Raw genomic sequence first — 19,253 nt, 5'->3', positions numbered from 1 at the left:
CATATACTTGGAGAGAGGTTATCCTGAGACACCATGTGTGCTTTGTGGCTTTGGTGTCCAGGACGCTCTGTGCATTCACCAAGCTTCAGTCACCTTGGTTGATCTGAATATCGAGGTCTCACCCAGCTGACCACTCTAACCACTTGACACGTGTACGTGTGTTATTGGTGTTGAGGCTTATGTTGGCTGAAGAGTTAGCTAAAACAAAACTATGAATTATTTTATAGCCATATTCATGGCATTGTCCTTTGAAAATGGATTCAGAATGCCTAAAATGCAGGGAAATAAAATGAAATTTTGTACAGATTTTTGTGCATGGAAAATGTAGTGTAGCAAAGAGCATATCTTACCTGCTTACTAGAAGATAATAGTTGATATATTATCAAAACTGCTATATTGTTCACAGTGCTGGTGTGTCTGTGTGTTTAAAAAGAATAACGTTTGAAGGGCTTTTACTTACCTGTAATCTTTGTTGCTGTTTTATTTTAAGGAGGGACAGTGTATCAGCCAGTCACTGTGGTCACTCCACAAGGTCAAGTGGTGACACAAGCATTGTCACCTGGGACTATTCGGATCCAAAACTCTCAGGTTTGTTTCATGCAGAATACTATTCTGAGTTCAAATAAATCTCACTGGTTTTAAGAGGTTTGGTTTAAATTTAACACACTGTCAGAATGAGCTATGTGTACACACATATAGTAACTAATGTAGAATTAATGCAATCACTCCTGGAGGATTTAAAAGTTGTATAAAGTGGCATAAAGTCCCAGACAGATCTCCCTCACTATGGCAGGTCATCACAGTTCCTACCTGTTAAGTATCCTTTTTTTTTCACTGATGGCAGTAAAGTGTACGTGGATTTAAAAAAAAAAGAAAAAAAAATTAATAAAAAACCCCAAACCTAACAAGCATCCCCCCCAAACTGAACAACAAAAACAAACCCCTCTGAATTAAATAGACACTTTTTTTCAATGAATAGAACTTCTCTAATTGTTAAGTTAGGTTTATGGCTGGATAGATTTACTGTGCTGCATAATGGTGTGGTGCTGGTGTTGTCTGAAATTCGGCTGTTTATCATGATGGCAGCCACCAGTATTGTGAAACTGTATGTATTTTGGAATTTATTTATGCTGAGAAGTATCTTGCCATAAAACCTTCAAAACTCTCAGGTGAGACTATGGGAGATCCTTACATTGGGCTTGTTATATCCTAAAAGATAAGGGCCAGCACTTTTTTGGGGAGGCTCTTAAGGGCTGGATCTGGAGTGTTCAAAGAAACAACTAAGGAAAAGGAAATGTGAAAACTAAACCATCTTCAGTTACAGAAAACCTTGATAGCTTTCTCTTGGAGCAGGAACTGGTAAATAAGTCTTCCAGGAATCTGGAGTCAATTAAAAGTGTGAATGAGGAGCTACCATTTCCACGGTATAAAATCTGGTGGTGATCGCTAATGCAGTGTCTTCTCATCTTCCTTATTCTGACCTTCCAAACAAAAAAGTATGCTTAGAATATCCTTACTTTCTTTACACTGGCAGTAGCATATATGTACTTGCCTGTATTCTTCCCTTGAATGCATGCAGTTCTGTCCTCAGATGCCTTTCAGAAAGAAATGTGTAAAATTACTATCCTAGGCTGAAGTGGTTTTGAAGAAAAATGCTTTTTATTCCTCTGAGGGGAAAAAAAAATTAGTGACTGGAAAATAATTCCTATAGCCTATAAATAAAAATGGTCTTGACCTTATATATATATATAAATATATATATAAAATATACATGTATATATTTTTTATATATATGTATATCTCTATGTCTGCTTTTGATGTGAGAAGTAATCTCCAAACCCACTTATGGGTTTGAACCTATTTTCCTTGTCACCCATAGGAAACCCTTCTTGAAATTCTTCTTTCTCAGTAGGGGAAGACCTATCCTGAGTTCATTGTAAAACCTCCATACACCAGCAGGTTATTTAAAATGTAAATCATTATTCTGGGGGAAAAAAAAAAGAAAGTATGTTCCGAATACATATTTGTTGTAATTTGATAGCATAAGCCTTGTTTAAAACTTGTTTCATACAACATATAGACATAATGACTGGCTTGAAAAAATTGCTCTGTATTGTCTGAAGAAACTGGTTTAGATTTATTTCCATTATAATTGTCTGAAATATAATTTCATATACAGTTTATTTACTCTTCTTGTTATCTCTGCGTAAGCATTTAAGAATGTGTCCGTCATATTCTGGTAACTCATATGTAAATGATGTACCCACAGGAAGTGGAAAAGAAAGTAAAAGTAAGAAAGAAATAGGACCCTTTAGGAAAATAGTGTGTCGTAAAATGCATTGAGGGTTCTACCATATGTATCTTCTTGCTCTTTGAGGATTTAGATGTATTTCTTCAGAAGAACCTTCAGCATCTGTGTAGCTCTAGCATAATAATTAATTTTACTTTAAGGCTTTAATCAGTACTGGTTTACAGCTTGCTTTGTTGTTAGTATTTGCACACAGTCAGTATGTTCAGCATTGTGTTTTTGAATTGCTCTTCACGTGTGCAAATGACTACAGAGGCTGTCAAAGCAGTTGGATCCCTAGGGTAGCGTAGATAAGTACAGAGGATCATTAACCTGACATGTGCTACATAGGTGGATTTCATTCTAACTTATAGTAAACCAGCATTTGGAATTGTCATAAGATCACGGACATAACCTGATGACAGCTATACTTCTTAAAACAGAAGTTACATGACATGTGAAAACTATAGGAATCTGATACCGCATTCTTCTTGGATAAAGATATCCTAGAATGCTGCTATAGGAGAGCTACTATTGTAAGTCTTCCCTAGCAAATAACATAGCTTTTTATAATCAGCATGCATCAAGCCTGATTTCATTCCTTCTATAAACGAGTTATTCATACATTGATACAGAATGCTATTACTGTGTTAACTGCTTTATTTCTTCTAAAATTGTATGTGCAGCTTCAGTTGCAATTAAACCAAGATCTAGGCATCTTGCATCAAGATGATGGCTCATCAAAAAATAAAAGAGGAGTTCTTCCCAAGCACGCCACAAATGTGATGAGATCTTGGCTTTTTCAGCACATAGGGGTAAGGACGGAACATGATCAGGAGTCACAGGTTTTTATGTAACTCTTTTATGTGGTCTCTTATGATTTTCCATCGTAAAGAAGGTGGATTTATTCTGGTGTCATTTGCGTAATCGCAGTTCAGTTTTCCCTGAAGTAGTTGGAGTAGTTCCACAGTCTAATGTCTGTTGATTTTTATTATTGTTCTAATAAGTATGTTACATTTGTACCTCATGATCTTAATAAACATTGTTAAAAAGGATCTTTCTTCATCACATTATGTTGAGAACTTAATGATCTCTTTGCCCTGGCTCATGGCACGAGAAAAAATGGTTCCATCTGTGTTTTGTGTTTTGTTTTATTTTTTTGAGGAGAATGTCAAAATGTTTTGCTTTATCTTCTTTCCAACAGTCCTTCTAATTTGGACTAAGTGTGCTCTTTATAGTGTGTCTTTCCTTTGCTTATCCCTAAAAGGATGAATAGGTCTCAAGTTATATCACAGTATTTAGTTGAGTGATATTTTGTCTTTTACAAATATTTTACAACAGACAAATGATACAGGGGAAATGCATGTACACTTCTTTAATATTACATATGCTCTTCATCTGTTTAGTTCAGAGTAGCTTTATTTAAGTAGAAAGTGCTTGTCAGTACTCTCATACGACATTGCTTTTAGACAGCATAACTAATCAGATCTTATCACATGCTGTGTTGCCTGGGGATCATGCTGTTTAATAAAGACTGTCAGCCATGAGAAGCTTTTTATTCTGCATTACACATCAGCAGTTTAATGGTATCACTTTCAAGGATAAAATCAGCTTTGTGTAGTAAAGTGCTGTTTGTTAAATTATCTTCATATATGAAAGTTTGACAGATTTCTAAAGTTTTGTTTTTAATGAGTCAGGTGGTCTTAATCTAGCAGCTTTAATCAGTTGTAATAAAGGAGTCCTTATTTTTTATGAGGAGATGAAACAAGCTTATGCCTTGCCTTTTTTCTTTTTTTTTTGTTTGTTTGTTTTTTGTCCTGTTCAGCATCCATATCCAACAGAGGATGAGAAGAAACAGATTGCAGCACAAACAAATCTGACACTACTCCAGGTTAACAACTGGTAAGCGCAGAATCTCTTACTTAGCATCTGTCATTGTCTCCACATGCTTGCAACATAGAGAAGTAGTTAAGAGTATAACTTGGACATGTGGACTTGAACATGTTACAAAATACATAAAAATACAAGAATTGCTCACTGATACACAAGGATATTATTTTATAGTTATGTATAACATTAACTTCTGCCATTTAGATTATATAAGGACTCCAGAAAACTTTGCAACATTAAGGATTTACGTTCTTTTCCATTGCTGAAAGAGATGGAAGTGCTCTCATGTCTCTCCTGCAAGTAAAGAAATTGAAATTTAAAGGCATCTAGCGACCTGAGGCTCTGAAAAGTGTTCTCTGGAAATTGTGGTTGCAAATGTTCAAGAAGTTACTGTCCACAGATATTCATTCTGCTCTTCAGTGGAAGGATGCTGTTCTCTGAGCAATGATGTCCAAATGGAGAGTGTCAGTACTCCAGCTACTCTAGTTCATGGTTCACCATGTTTTTAGCATGTCTCACTAGAGGTTTAAGATAATATACTTGCCCTGCAGAAAAGAGCATAAAGGGTGCTAGCATGCATCCTATTCTGCTTGTGGTATTAGTTCCTAAAATTGCTGCAGCTAAGTCCAGCAGGGATCTTCCTCAGATTTCAAAGATGACGCTGGCTGTGTGGCTGCAGAGAAATACTCAAGATAGTAGCAGTACACTCATTCCAGAAGTGGAACAGTGTAACTGTTTCTCTGTGACACCACAGTAACTGAGCTTTATGGTACTGGGATCTAACTAGTATCTCTACAAAGCATTGCATTACATCATGTGGAACTGCCAGCTGCACCTTACTTCCTTCCACTGCAGGTAAAAATGGGTCCTGGATGTGTTCTGTCAGATTTAGCAAGGGATGCCATCCTCAGTCACAGCAGCTTGCCACAGCTAGCTACACTGAAATTGATTCACCTAACTAATGGTAGCTAAGTGAGACCTGGTTTAAGTATGTTCCTTACTAGCAGAAAGTGGAAGGACAGCAATCAGCATGCTAAAGTAAACAAGTGAAAATCAGGGAATGAAAAGGAAATGGGAAAGATCTGGAAAACGTGTTTGCTGTTGTCTCCTGGATCAGGAACCAGACCTTGGAAAGCCAGGGAGCCTGTAAAATAAGTAATGCAGGAGCTTAAGGAGGTAAATGAAACCAGACCAAACAAACATAGGCAAGGGGCTATGTTTTAGGTGAACTCTAATGAGAGGAGTATCAGCTTCCTGAGCTGTGCTGTCAGCAAGTTTTGTGGTGCTTAGTTTTTAATAACATCTTGAAATGTACATCTGTCATGCTGTCTAGAGAATTTCCCCTTCTGAGGTAGGGGAAAAATTGCTGCTAGCAGCAAAATGATAGAAGTACTTTCTTAGCTAGTTCACCAAAAATCAAAGGATGTCAGTGTTCTAGGAGCAGTTTTACATGTTAGAAAGAATTTTTTATATTTCTTCCCCACCCCCACTGCACACTGTGTGAATCTGAGAGAGAATTTATAGTCAACTGCTTATAAGTACTGCTTACGTTTGGTTGTGTTTAGGTTTATCAATGCTAGAAGGCGAATTCTTCAGCCAATGCTGGATTCCAGTTGTTCCGAAACTCCAAAAACAAAGAAGAAAACGGCTCAGAACCGACCAGTTCAGAGGTTCTGGCCTGACTCCATTGCCTCAGGAGTTGCTCAGCAGCAATCTAATGAGCTTACAATGTCAGATGGTAAGGAGAACTGGCTAAACCACAGATACTGAAGTTAATTCCTCTGTAACAGGGAAATTAAGGGTTTGATGCCCTTGGGGAGAAGGAAACTTCTTGATATTTTGGTATAGATGTGTTTTTAATCTAGAAAAACATAACAGATATGTGTTAAGTTATACCTCTTTAAAAAGTTTCTGTGTTTTTAGAGGGGTATTTTATTGGAATTTATGTGAAGAGAAAATTGCTTTTGTTTCAGAAGATACAAAACAAAGGTTAGGTGAACAACTAAGTTCTTTCAGTATGTGTAATGCACATCAGTAGCATTCTGTTTGATTAGCAGTATGAAACTGAAACTGCAGTTCCATGACTCCCCATCCTGTTCACATTCCTTTCAACTGTTCCTAGAGGGACTAAGCATCTGCAATTCTATATATGCCTCGTGTTTCAAGTTGAACATTGAGAAGCAGATAAATGTAATAAAGCTTCCAAAGACTTTGGCTAAAATAACTTCCGTAGCATCAGATCAAATAGACTCAATTTAAAAAAGAAAAATAACTGCTTTAAGTTCAAGACCATCCTTTCTGTCCTACTGTCTCCTGCTTTATTCTTTCCCAGTTTGTAGTTACTTTTCCCTCAGCATCTCCTGGGTCTGACAATAGCTTTATCCATTTAAGTCACCCTGAATCTCTATGAACCCTTGCATTTTTCTGCAATGAATTAAGCTGGAATACTTCGCAGAAATGGTCTTGTGATGACTTGATTGGGAAATTGTTGTAATAGGTATCCATAACACAGCTATTCCTGGCCAATTTAATTCTGGGATTTCCTGGTTTTTAAGTGTTTGACAACCTGTATAGCTTTTGTTTTCATTTAATTCCTTAAATTTTCTTCCTGTTGATTAGAAACAAGCTCTATTATATATGAATATGCATTACTTAAAATTAGAAACAAGAAAGTTAATAAAGTACTGCAATTGTGCTTCTCCAGGTGCTGTTGTAACAATTACAGCTCCAGTCAACATGAATGTAGACAGTCTCCAGTCTTTGTCATCCGATGGTGCTACTTTGGCTGTTCAGCAGGTTATGATGGCAGGGCAAAGTGAGGATGAGTCTGTAGACAGCGGTGAAGATGATGGAGGCGATCTCTCAACAACAAACATCAGTGGGCTGGTCTTGGATAACAGCGATTCTTTGCAGTAGGAAGCAAGAGAGTGTGACAAAATGTTTAGGAGAAAGAATAAACTGACTGACTGACTTTTTATAGTTTGCACAGCAAACATTTTACACAAGTTTTATTTCTAATATGTTTTATATGTAGATATAGAAGGGTGCACTTTTTTGTATTTCATAGTAAGCTTAAAGAGTGTTTTTGCAGGTGCAGCAACTTCTTTCAAATGTTTTTTTTCTCTTCATTTCTTTTTCTTATTTCGTAAAATTATATCTAGTAATATAAAGAACCACATAAGCAACCCTTTGTTCTATGAATTAAAAGTGCTGTCATTTCTAAAGAATTATGCAGTTTCAGTTAGTGCTGTTTTTTAACACAGCTTTTGATGGGCAGATGATGTAAATTTAAAGCATGTGACACTAGTGTGTGGAACTTGATCATTAAGTTAGATGCATATATTTGAAAGATGCTTCTGCACCTTAAAAACTGCTAGTCTGAGGTGGACAGCAACACACATAAAAAGAAAATGTTGATGTGTGATTCGGTAGCGAATGTATGGCAATTTAAATAAGTTTAGTTTCTCTCATAATCCGTGAGCCTGTTTATCATTTGCTATGAAAACTCCTATTTTTACCTTGCCGGGGTTATTGGATAAAAAAAATATTTTTATAAATTCACTAGGAATTGGGATGACGACTGTATTAAGCAGGAGGTAAAAAAAAAATTTCCAGAGGGGAAAAATAAATGTTTAGTATTCCTATTTGGAAGGTCTGAAAACTGACCCAATTTAATAAATGAGCCTATGCTAGCATTCTATGATTGTCAGCTGTCCCACAATGATATACTATATTTGATAATAGCATAAGAAGGCCCCAGTGTTTGGTGGGATTTTGATATTGTCAAACATTGGTTTATATTATGTGTAAACTAATACTCAGATTGCATTAACTCTGTATCTAGACTTGTATCTGCAGATACTTGCTAAATGAGTATTCAGGTAAGTAAATTCAAATACCCACAACTTTTCCAGTTTTAGAGCAATTTAACAGTTTATAGTTTGTACATCTGAATCTGAAAAATGAAAAGGTGCCTACTATACAGTCATGAATTCTGCAATCACTGCTATTTTATTGCATTTGAAATATTTTCCCCTAATACAAAAAGAAATATAACTTAAGGATTTATATAAAATTTCTTCAGATATGAAGGTTACTACCAGAATATACAGCAGGCTTTTTTAGAGTAGAAAATCCTCGTGTGTCATTTAAAAACTAAGAGCTAGTGCTAATTTTTTTGTTTCGTTTTGTGGTTCATTTCTTCTTTCCCAAAGTTTGGAATCTGTCTATCCATGAACACTTTTGAAGCTTTGTATTTCCTGTTGTTAAGTACAAATATCAGACTCCAAGAGTCTCATGGTATGATCAATGTCCTCTTTTCCCCCTGTCCATTCATCACAGTGTTGGATTAGATCAAAGCCAGAACTTTCTTCTGATTTAGACCGAAGCTAGTTGCATTTCTCACATGACAGGGAAAAAGATGATAACTTTTAGACTCTTTAGACATTGTATTTGAACAAAGTCCTTTGGCAGATGCAAATATTTAATTGTATACTTAATTTCTGCTTCACAAAACACTCAGGCATGTGCTTAGGTCCCATTGATTTCAGTAGGATTAATGCATGTACTTTTAAACATGCTTAAATGGTTGGAAGCTGGTCTTTAAAGATTGTCTTCCAAGAGTTGGTATGAAGAAAAACTTAAGAAAGAAATGTCAGTAGCATTTGCATACCTACATGGAGAACAGTAATAGTTTTCAGTGGCTAGTGGCTATTTTGAACAATTTGTGTTGGGTATTATTCAACACAAGTGATGTTTCTGGTATGGTTTTCACTGATTCCTGGTTGAGAATCTTGCTGCTTAGTTCAAATGCTGTATGATCTCCTCCAGCTGGAGTGGTAATTTCTAAAGAATTTGTTTACTTCACACTTTTCTGCTTTGTTACTAATGTGACATGTTTGTTAAAGAATATAGTAAATGAATGATGAAAACTGTAATTAGGAAGGCTTTGACATAGCATAACTATCTCAAAGGCTATCGCCAAATCCAGTTTGACGTCAAAACATTTAAAAAGACAGATACTACGTACAAATCACGCTCCTTTGGAAACATTCAACCTACTGCTCCTACAAAGGATACCTGAAATGACTAGAGCTGAGAGGCGGATTCTGTATTTTTAGTTGTTTTTGATTCAACTCTGAGTGCTTCATCACCCCCACAGTTTCCATTACAAAGTAGGGTATATTTGTTGGTTGGTTTGGGGTTTTTACTCAGCTACCCTTCTTGATGTTTAATATTGCATTAATCCTTGTACCCCCAGCACACAGGCAGATGTACAGTCTGCTTCTGGGTGTGTACAGGCCTATGGACAAAAATACGCTTTTCTAAACCAGCCTTTGGTGGAAGAACAGGCTATTTCTCACTGTCTCCATTCCCTCCCTGACCAGTGCTGCTGCCTCAGATCTACATGCAGAGCTTTGAGGAAGTCTGGGAAGCAGCTCAGCTGGCAGATCTGTTGTGGTAGCAAGTGGCCAGCAGAGAAGGGAAGGGTAAACCAAAATGGACAAAACTTCTGTGGTTTGGAGATAATGTGGCAATGGATGTTTGCCTGCATTCAGAACTGTGAGAACTGAGATTTGAAAAAGAAAGGATATTAGAACAATTTAATATCTGTACAGATGCTGAATTAGGGTTCAGGAGCACGTGGTTTATGTGCCACTTGGAATTCAATTGGAAACAACCAGGTATCAGGGTTTGCAAACTTCTGAAAGTCTGTCTTTCAGAAAGAAACTGTTAATTAGCTTTTTTTTTATCCCTCCCCCCCCCCCCTTACACGCAGCAGACTTTCTATGCTTCTGGAACACTTGCAAACTTGTCTTGAGTTAATTTCTCAATACCTGGAAAGTGAAGTTGACAGAATTTACTGTGAAAGGGGAAATATGGAATAGTTTTATTGTCAAATTAGAGACATAAAAATATATGGATGTGAATTCCTAAAACTGAAAAGGCTTTACCGATGTAATCACAGGTATTGCTTTAACATATGGAACTCAAACCTTGTCTTTTAGTTCAGTCAGAATTTGGTGGTGGATGTGAACCCCACACAACTACTTGTTCTTTTCACAATTAAAAAAAAAACGTGTCCTTCATTTCTTGATGTGCAAAAAATATTGGTGGTTTAAGCAAAGCATCACTATTCAGGAAAGGTACATGTTTACATTAGTTAAAAAGTCTTTATAGGGGGGGCCTAACTTTAAACCCATGTATAATTCCTCCCCGCCTCCAATTAAAGTCATATTCATATGCAATAGAACTGATTTGTTTTCAAAATAAATTTAATAATTCTGCAATTATGAATTTTGAAGCTTTTAATTATTTTTCAGTGTGATCTAGATTGTTAAAACAAGGTTTTCAGACCATTTTTTCCAAGATTTCTGTAACAGGCAAGGCAATGTCCTCTTGCTTTTTAACTTCAGAAATACTGCATTTTAGTAAATCCAAATCAGTCAGGATATATTTTTAAGTTACTGTTCCAAAGAAATAACCATGTTGGGAAACATTTAGAATTGACAGGCGTGGCTCTGGCTCTGCAGAGAGTTTGCTAGATGTGGATATTGGGTCAAGGTGGAGTCCTGCCAACCACAGGGAAACACCATAAGGCTGCATGTCAGGCAGCATTTACCTGCAAGAGAATTGGTTCTTTATTCTGGTCCCTGATCACTATTAGGAATCTTTTTAGAGCCCTCCAGTTTTATCTTGCCTGTATAGCTGCAGTTTCTTCCAGTGAAGACCAGGGTATGGTCAAAGGGCTTTGGAGGGCAGGAATTCATATTGACCTGTGGGCACTACGTATCATTTTGACATTCAAAATATGGCCAGTTCCTGTGCCAATATCCAGTTTATGGATATTCTAGTGGACTAGGGCCACTGAGATTTAATCCATGAATGATGTATCTGTTTGTTTCTGGAAGAATTAGAATGCAGTTCACCTTCCTGTCTTTATGAACTTGACAGCCAAAAAGATGAAACAAAGCCTTTCCAAGGGGTGATAGTTTCATAAAACCGTTAGTCTTGTAGCGTTTAAACAGAAAACCAGAAGACCATGGTATTTTGAAAAATTGGAACATGTGCATTTAATTGTGAAGTTGATTTAAGATCTGTTTTCTGAAGCTGAGTCGTCTTGAGAGAAAACAGTTAATTATTTGTCTATGCAAGACACAAATGTCAAAAATATGTGAATTACCCATTTTTAGGTGCTGTACTGGTACCTGTTTTCTGACTTCCTTGATTAGACTTTTAATCCTTTCAGCCATATATTCAGCTTAGTTTTTGGAGTTGAATAGGCAAAATGTAGTTTTGAAACCCTGTTAGAAATGTAACTAACCTCCATTCCTTCGTGAAAATGTCACGTTAAACAAGTAAAATGGTTGGTTTCCTAATAATAAATTCAAACTCTCACCACCTGCTAAAACCAGAGCATATCCATGAAAATGCACATTTGATTGCAGCGTGCAAATGATCAGATCTTTAGCCTTAATGCTGAGTACACTTTGCTCTTTACTGTTCAGTGTAGCTGAATAATAGATCGGGTTCATTTTGCCCAACTCAGATTCAGTGTGGATTTCTTCCTCCCTGCCCTTGATTTGCTAAGTTCCTTCAAATAGGTTTTGGGTTGTTTAATTTTCAAATCCTAAAGTAACTTGATCATCCCATGTAAAGTATAGCGAAATTGGCACTAACATGCTTTTAAGCGATTGCCCAGGTCATGTTATTTGTTCATTCTTGTCACCTGGCAATATAAAATCTGTTCCTTTTCTGTGACTTAGCTCTTTAGGACCTGCTGAGTGATCACAGCTGTCTTTGTCCAGAGAAAAGCAAGGTGTGAGAAAGCAGTGAAATGCTTTAAAATCCTACTAGACTACTATAACGATACTTGTTTCATGCTAATAGCATCCAGTGTTTTCAGGCCATGGCAGAAATGGTCCATAAATCTTCCCATGGGTTAGCAGCATTTGGTCTATACAATTGATAGTCTTTAAAATGTGAACTCTGTAACTTTTTTTTGCCTAGGTTGTTAGGGGATTTTGAAGCAACTGATCTGTCAAAGGATAAAATTCAAAGTGAGAATCTGCTTCATGGATGATTTGTTTTTACACTACTGTTCTCTGTGAACAGAAAAAAAGCATATTTTTAAAGCAAGGCATTTGTGTTACTTTAAAGTTAACAGTGTTGTTTGGCTGAAAGACATATGTTTTTGAGAAATCTTGAGCATGGTTTCAAACTAGTTAACCAGTTCTTGGCCAGAAACAATCCTGGGCCTTTTTGTTTGGTTAGTATGTTTACTAGTTCTTACCAGTATGGGAGTTTTTATTATGCTTTTGTAATTCAGAAGCAGCTTCAATGAAACCAAGAATTAGCAGGTAAATAGACCATAATGTATGTGACTTGGGGTTGGGTTTGTTTAGGGTTTTTTTGTTGTTGTTCCAAAATGGTTAATTAAAATGGCATGGACATGAAACTTTCAGTAATGGTTCCAAGCATGTATGATAGCTATGTACTTAAAAAGACGTCCTCTGTTAAGTCCCATTGTTCAGCCAGACAGATTGAAATGCATTTCTAAAATTGCCATCTTCCACTAGATCAGAAATCTTCAGGAAATTAGCTGCCTTTTTATTACAAGATTCCTCTGTTGCAAGAAACACATCCAGTGTGTGTGAGTCTTACTGAGCAAAGGTGAAGACAGACATGGGTGCTTTATAGATAAAATATACTTGTGCTTAGCACTGAAATGTTTGTTATTTATTCCTACTCTTGCTTCCCTGATAATCTGGCATGATGCCATCCAAGTTCAGTCGCAAAGAGTGCAGCCCAGAGTCCGGTACACTGAGCTGCAGGGGTTGTGTGTGTGACTGTACTGACTACAACAGGTATAGCCTTGTGATGCCGTACCTCACCTGGCAGCACATCCCCCTGAGTAACAGGTGGACGTGGTGGTGACAGGGTGTGGGCACCTTCCCTTGGGTTTCATGGGCCATGTTCAGGTTATCAGGCCAGGGGCACTGTCAGCTTTCTCACTGACTGTACAGCGTATTTCCTTTATGGGATTTTCCTGAAGAACATGCAGTTCCAAGTATAATTGACCATCTTAGAAAATGGTCTTTTTATAGCTGTTAACTTATTCCAGAACATGTCCCCAAGGATTTGGATCGTATTTTGTTTTTAAGGGGTTAATCTGCGATTAGCCGAGTAGTACGTGTTCTAGACACAGGAGTAATTGATCATTTCTTTGTCTAACGTTAAAAGAGTGCCCGAGAGTAGTGCGAGTTAACTCCTGGTAACATCACTGGGAATAGTTTTAACTCCACTAGTGACAGGGAACAGTTTTTTCCCTCGGTACTTGCTTTAGTGCGCAGTTTAGGGCTGTTCCTAACTACCCCTCTTTGTAGAAAACCAGAGCACTATTCTCAGTACTAAAATGAGGAAAAATTAATTCCACAAGTAGTGTAAAATGAGGATTCTGCAAAAAGTAACAGGTTAGGCCAGAACACATGCTACGTATTGTAGTATTTATTTAAAATCTACATTTAAAATCATGCAAATTCAGCATCTGCAAGGTATTCAGGATTAAGCCTGTGGTGTATTTAAAAATCACAGTATGAAACCACCATTTAGATGCCCTACCTGAAAGCAATGGGACCTTCATAGGCTGGGGTTGGTTGATCTTCCCAATGCAGCTAAGATGTGATCTAGAGCTTATGAAGTGATTAGGGAGAATCTGTGGGTATTTATCTTCTCTGTTGGTCTTTGGACTTTTGTGTTACAATTAGCACAAGTCAGAAGATTAGGCCCTTGCACCTACTGACTTTTATTCCTAGCACACTTTGCTAAGTTGATCACTGAATCCTAAATATAAACTGATGCATATACTAAATGTGAATGTGGAAATAAAATTTAATTTAGAGACATTCTTGTCAAGATCCAAGCATTTTTAAACTTAGATTTTTAATAGTCATGAAAATTATGCAGATCGTACTTAAAAGCTAATGATCGACTGAAACGCCAGTTTTGCTGTTCCCCCCTCCCACTGCAGCCGTTCACTATGAGCTGGGGAGTGCAGAGACTCTCCTTAATGTCTTAAGGATCATCAAATCACATTTACTACACAATTCTGCATGTAAATAGTAAATAAACCAAATAGCTCAGTTTATTTGGTTTTTAAGATTTAGACCACTTAGCAGGGCTAGCACACAGAAAAGACAGGGGGACTTACAAGGATGTAAGCAAACTCAGTTACTGCCCAGGTACTGATCTTTCTAAGATAAGAGCATATATGGCTCCGTGGGTGAGATCTGAATTAAAGCCAGGAAAGAGGGAGAAGAGTATTTCTGTTACTGGTGTCTCTCTGTATTTTGATACTGGAGCACGAGGGTGGTTGTTTTTGCTTTAACACACAGAAGGGCTGTTTCACACAGCTGATTCTGATTTAACTTGCTTAACTCAGTACTACAGCTGGATTGAGACCTGAAAGCTCTTGAGAATTTTGAGAAGCATCATCAAATGAAACTCGGAATTGTAAAACCAGGGATTTTTACGAGCTGGCTAGCAATTGTTAGGTAATACCTGGGCTGCCTTTTCAGATACTGGGGAAAACAATACTGCTTGTAAAGGCTGTGACACTTTAAGCGCTTACAGAAAGAATTTCCTCGGAGATCCTCCAGTCTGCTTCCAAACAACTGGTTTTGTATTCCTGCTCTGGTTTTCCTCCCCTTTCGTTTCTTTAAAAACTGGCAACAATTAATCCTTGATTACACACCCTAGGCTTTTTCTGTGTCTCTTGAACTGTGAATAGCATTGAATAATGACTCCATGAATCGCTCCAAGACTCAAAGCCAGCTTTGCTGGAAAAAGCCCAACAACCTTCCTGAACTGAGTTGTGGATGTGCTATGAATGCAGGATAGGAATGATAACCGAAAATAAGCTGTCTTTGGCAAAAATACACAACATTAAGCTAAATCATTTGAAGCCTAAAGCAATTTGTATGTTATTTTCCCCTATCAATGTGTGTCAATTTTGTCTCCATGGTTTGTTGTTTTTTGATGTGGGTTTTTTTTTTTTTCTGTGGGGTTTGGTTTTGTTGTTTTATTTTTAATAACATGTGTTTGCTCCAGTGAAAGGTCTTGGGCATAGAAAGGCACATTGTAGTACTCTGTGTCACAAAATATGCACATCTTAGGGACACATGCAAAACCCCTCCCGATTAAATCATGTGAATTCTTAATTTAAAGAAATCATACTTAATGGTCAGAAAAGTCCATTTCTGTTTTCAATTTTGGAAGCAAAACATCTACTGTATTGAGTGTGCATATATTGAGTTTGCCCTGAAACTCCTGAGCACTAAATCCTTCTTCTTATACAGCCCCTTGCTTGCTGTTCTGTAGTTTTGACTGAAAAAAACCCAGTGCTGGCTCCTCTGCTCTTCCCAGAGGACGTCTGTTTTAAGTGCTGAATCTACACTTCTGGTCCCCCCTGCCCACCTACCCGAAAGAAGGGAAGGCTGTTACTTGTGTAACACAGGTAAAACAGAGAACATCTAAGACTTGGGGATTCTCTTAATTCCATATGATACTGCTTGCAATTTATTTTAAAATACCTCCATGATTTTTCACTGTGATACTGAACCAAGGAGATAGGGAAAGAAGTTGCATTAAAAAAATGTGTTTCAGCTCAGCATCCTGTTGTGTTGTAGGTCAGCTTTCACTTCGTAATATTTTTACGTTGATCTGTTTGTGCATGTGGGTTTAGTTCTCATCCTTGTGCTACTTGCTGGTTAATATGTTGGTATGCCTGGAGGCATCCGGGGCAGCAACATATGCTTAAAATTTCTGATGAGGAACGTGTTCAAAAGATGATTGTCGAATATTACCTCCCTTCCTGCCCCCAAACTGTTAAAGTATTTCTAGGGTGATGTAGTCCAATGCGTTACTAACATCGAGTGGGTACGGTTTAGTTTAACTAGGGCATCCTCTAGGAAACCTCTGTCACCTTGTTCTCACCCTGATCAGAAATCACAAGTGCAAAACCTGCCACAGGATCAGGATTTATGATAAAAGCATAGTGACAGAAGCATAGAATGGTTTGGGTTGGAAGGGACCTTAAATATCATCTAGTTCCAACTCCCTTGCCATGGGCAGGGACACAGTAATAATTCCCAGACAAAATGACGGGCACCCACCTCCTACACCCTGGCTTTGCAGATGCAGGCTGGGGGAATGGAGCAGCAGGGATGCTAAAGCTGTTTGGTGTTTAGTGAAGCTGAAGCTGTTTGGTGTTTAGTGAAGGAATTCACTAATGCAGGCAGATTGTCAGTAAAGGTAGAAGGACTTGGGGAAACACTTTAACTTCCTGGCACTGGGTATAGTTGTGCTGAAACCACATCTCCTAACAGGCTTCCACTAATAAATGTTTTAGCTTACTATTTTACAGCCTCATGAGGCAGGAACAAAGAGGGCATGTCAAAAGGATTGATGCCCAAAACATGGTTCTGTTTAAATCAATGACTGACTCATTAGCACAATGAAGAAAGGCCCTGTCTGTTCCATAAATAAAGCAATGCTGACAATCTTTTACAAGTTATGGGACAGGAAGAACACAGACACCCCCCCAACTTGACTGCACTATGTGTAAAATGAGTTACTTTTAGGAGTTATAAATTTCAGCTTTTGACTCAGTTTTCAGGGCTAGTTCAGGGATGCACAAGGGTGAGTGATGCTTTGCACTTCAGAAACAAGTACAGCTCCTAACCTGCAAACGTGCCTGGCTGTGATGCAAAGCAACAGTGACCATGCAAATGAGGAGCCACAAAACTACACTGTTGTCCAGTCCATGGGGAAAATCTGAGCTGGAAAAATACAAGTAACGATGCCAGCAATACTGTGTCCAAAATGCGGACAAGCACATGGGTGGTTAATGTGGAGAATCCAGGGCAACACCCATTCCAATAAAGCATGACAAAACCCAAGACATTAAACTTGAGTGAATAAATTCTGATGACTGAACAGTGTGTTGTGTTTGAACAGGTTTCTTTCTTTTCTCCCCTCTGCTGGTGCTGTTCATGGAAGACGTAACACAATGCAGCTACTTCAGGGTGATGAAACGTGGACAGAGATCCTGTGAGACTTCCAGGCAGAGCCTGCACATGCAAGCTATCCTGAAATCAGAGATGGTGGCAACCCAGGCATTGCTGTCTGTTGGCCATTTTCTCCCTCAAAGGTTATCAGTCACACAAGGCAGGGGGAGGAGGAGGGAGCTGTAGTGCAACAGATAAGATGTGTGACAAAGGATAAGCAACCCCAGCAGACCACCACCCTGCCCAGGCAAGGAGTCTGCCCAAATCACTCGTGACTCCCTCTGAACAAACACTCCTCTTGCAAACCCATTATTCTTTCCTTAAATGCTTGTCAGACACAGAAGACCCAACCCCAAGGACTAAAATGCTCACACCTTGCAAGCATCAAGCAAACAAGGGGGATTTAGGTTAGTTACAAGGAAGAAATTCGTCCTTGTGAGGGTGGTGTGGCCCTACCTAGAACAGGCTGCCCAGAGGACCTGGTGGTGTTCAAGGCCAGGCTGGAGGGGGACTTGAACAACCTGGTCTAGTGGAAGGTGTCCCTGCCTATGGCAGGGGGTTGGAACTACATGATCTTAAGGTCCTTTCCAACCCAAGCCATTCTGTGATTCTATGATTCTATATACAGGATGTGAATTAATTCAGCTGTTTGTTAATACCTGGGCAGATGTAATTACTGCCTTGTAGTGGGCAGAATTTGTCATGCTGCTGGCTCCAGCAGCGGCACAGGATGTCTGCTGTGTGGTCTGGGGGTTGACAACTGAGCTTTGACCTTAGTGAAAAATAAGATGTTTTCAACCAAATGGAGAAGAGCAGAGGGGGCAGGGGCTCCCTTCCCTGTGACAGAGAGGCGTGAGCAACCTCTCTGCCTGGCGAGGGTGATTTGTGACCCCTCTCCACAGCTCAGCTGCAGTAAAGTCACTGGTGGAAGAGGTGTACCTTTGCTGTTGTACGCTCAGTATTAGTCACCGTCTACCTTCCTTTATAACACCTACCTCAGAAAACCAGGGAAAAGAAGAGGTGGTGTTTCCTAACCTTGTTGGGTGTTGCAAGTGACAAGTTTCTCAGCTCTGACCTGGGAAGCCCTGTGGAAATTGCTGACTTCCCAAACACAACTCAAGTCGGTGCCTCCTGTGCTTGTGGTAGCTTTTGTGAGGCCGCATCACGTCTCGGTTTGCAGTGAGGGCTCTTCCTCACCCACACCAAACCCGGCTTCACTGTGGTTTTCTATGAATCACACAGGCTGGAGGCAGAACTGCCGAGTGCTCCAGCTCTGTAGGGTGAGTGATGGCCACAAGGGTTGTCCCATCCCCACTGGGGAGCTTGCAAGGCACAGGCCAGGCGCATGGAGGGGGGGGGGGGGGGGGGGCAGTTTTCCCTCTTGAATGTGTCTGTCTCCTCTCCTGCTCCCTTGCCTCTGTGTCCCCACAGCAGGTGGTGCAGGGCCAGTGCAAGGAAGTATCCCAGCTGCCAGCTCCGCACAGAACATGTCCCCTCATGTCACCAGCATGTGCTCTCAAACTGTCCACTGCAAGGCCACAAACCCTTTTCCCTTTTAATGCCTGAGAGCCCTCCAGACATGGGAAGAGTCCAGGCTGGGGATCCCAGCCTGCTCCCACCCTGCAGCTACCAGCCAAGAGCCATCAGTGGGGTGGCTGGGCTGAGGGGGACAGTGCAGTCACTCGGATGCTCTTATGCCACAGGCCCCGCTTTGAGGTACAGTGGTTTTGGGGTATGCTGAGCTGTTACATCCCTGGCTGAGGCTCACTAGAGCCCTGGGCAGGGTCAGCCTCTGACAGCCCTGATTGAGAGACACGTGTTTCATCCTGAAAGGCAAATTCCCCTCCTTCCTCCAACATTCTTCTAACCCTCGCCCTGAATCTGATCGTCTCACTGTTTTTATTGCAGTCAGAGCAGTAGAGAGGATTATGAAAAAATCCAGAGGGCACATATAATGTTTTCAGGCATACATGGGGCAAGGTGGCTGAAGAAAGGCTCGCCTGGCCTGA

At 39.3% G+C, this 19,253-nt stretch overlaps 1 protein-coding gene across 2 annotated transcripts in view; it reads left to right on the top strand.

The window, feature by feature from the left end:
* The window catches only part of PKNOX1 (PBX/knotted 1 homeobox 1), a 41,120-nt gene extending 32,951 nt beyond the window's left edge, over positions 1-8,169 (top strand). For both annotated transcript variants that reach the window (XM_061453490.1, XM_061453491.1), the window contains 5 exons: positions 491-588; positions 2,974-3,102; positions 4,113-4,189; positions 5,743-5,915; positions 6,882-8,169. In XM_061453490.1, the coding sequence (XP_061309474.1) occupies positions 491-588; positions 2,974-3,102; positions 4,113-4,189; positions 5,743-5,915; positions 6,882-7,093 (689 nt within the window). In that variant the 3' untranslated portion in view covers positions 7,094-8,169. The remainder of the gene's footprint in view (positions 1-490; positions 589-2,973; positions 3,103-4,112; positions 4,190-5,742; positions 5,916-6,881) is intronic.
* Positions 8,170-19,253: the final 11,084 nt, after the last annotated feature.

The sequence above is a fragment of the Pezoporus flaviventris genome, unplaced genomic scaffold (assembly GCF_033815535.1).
Source record: "Pezoporus flaviventris isolate CSIRO_AGI_PZ_B2104156 unplaced genomic scaffold, CSIRO_AGI_Pfla_v1 ptg000015l, whole genome shotgun sequence".
Taxonomy (NCBI): Eukaryota; Metazoa; Chordata; class Aves; order Psittaciformes; family Psittacidae; genus Pezoporus; species Pezoporus flaviventris.
The sequence above is the reverse complement of the archived record's forward strand: the minus strand, read 5'-3'. Positions and strand labels throughout refer to the sequence as shown.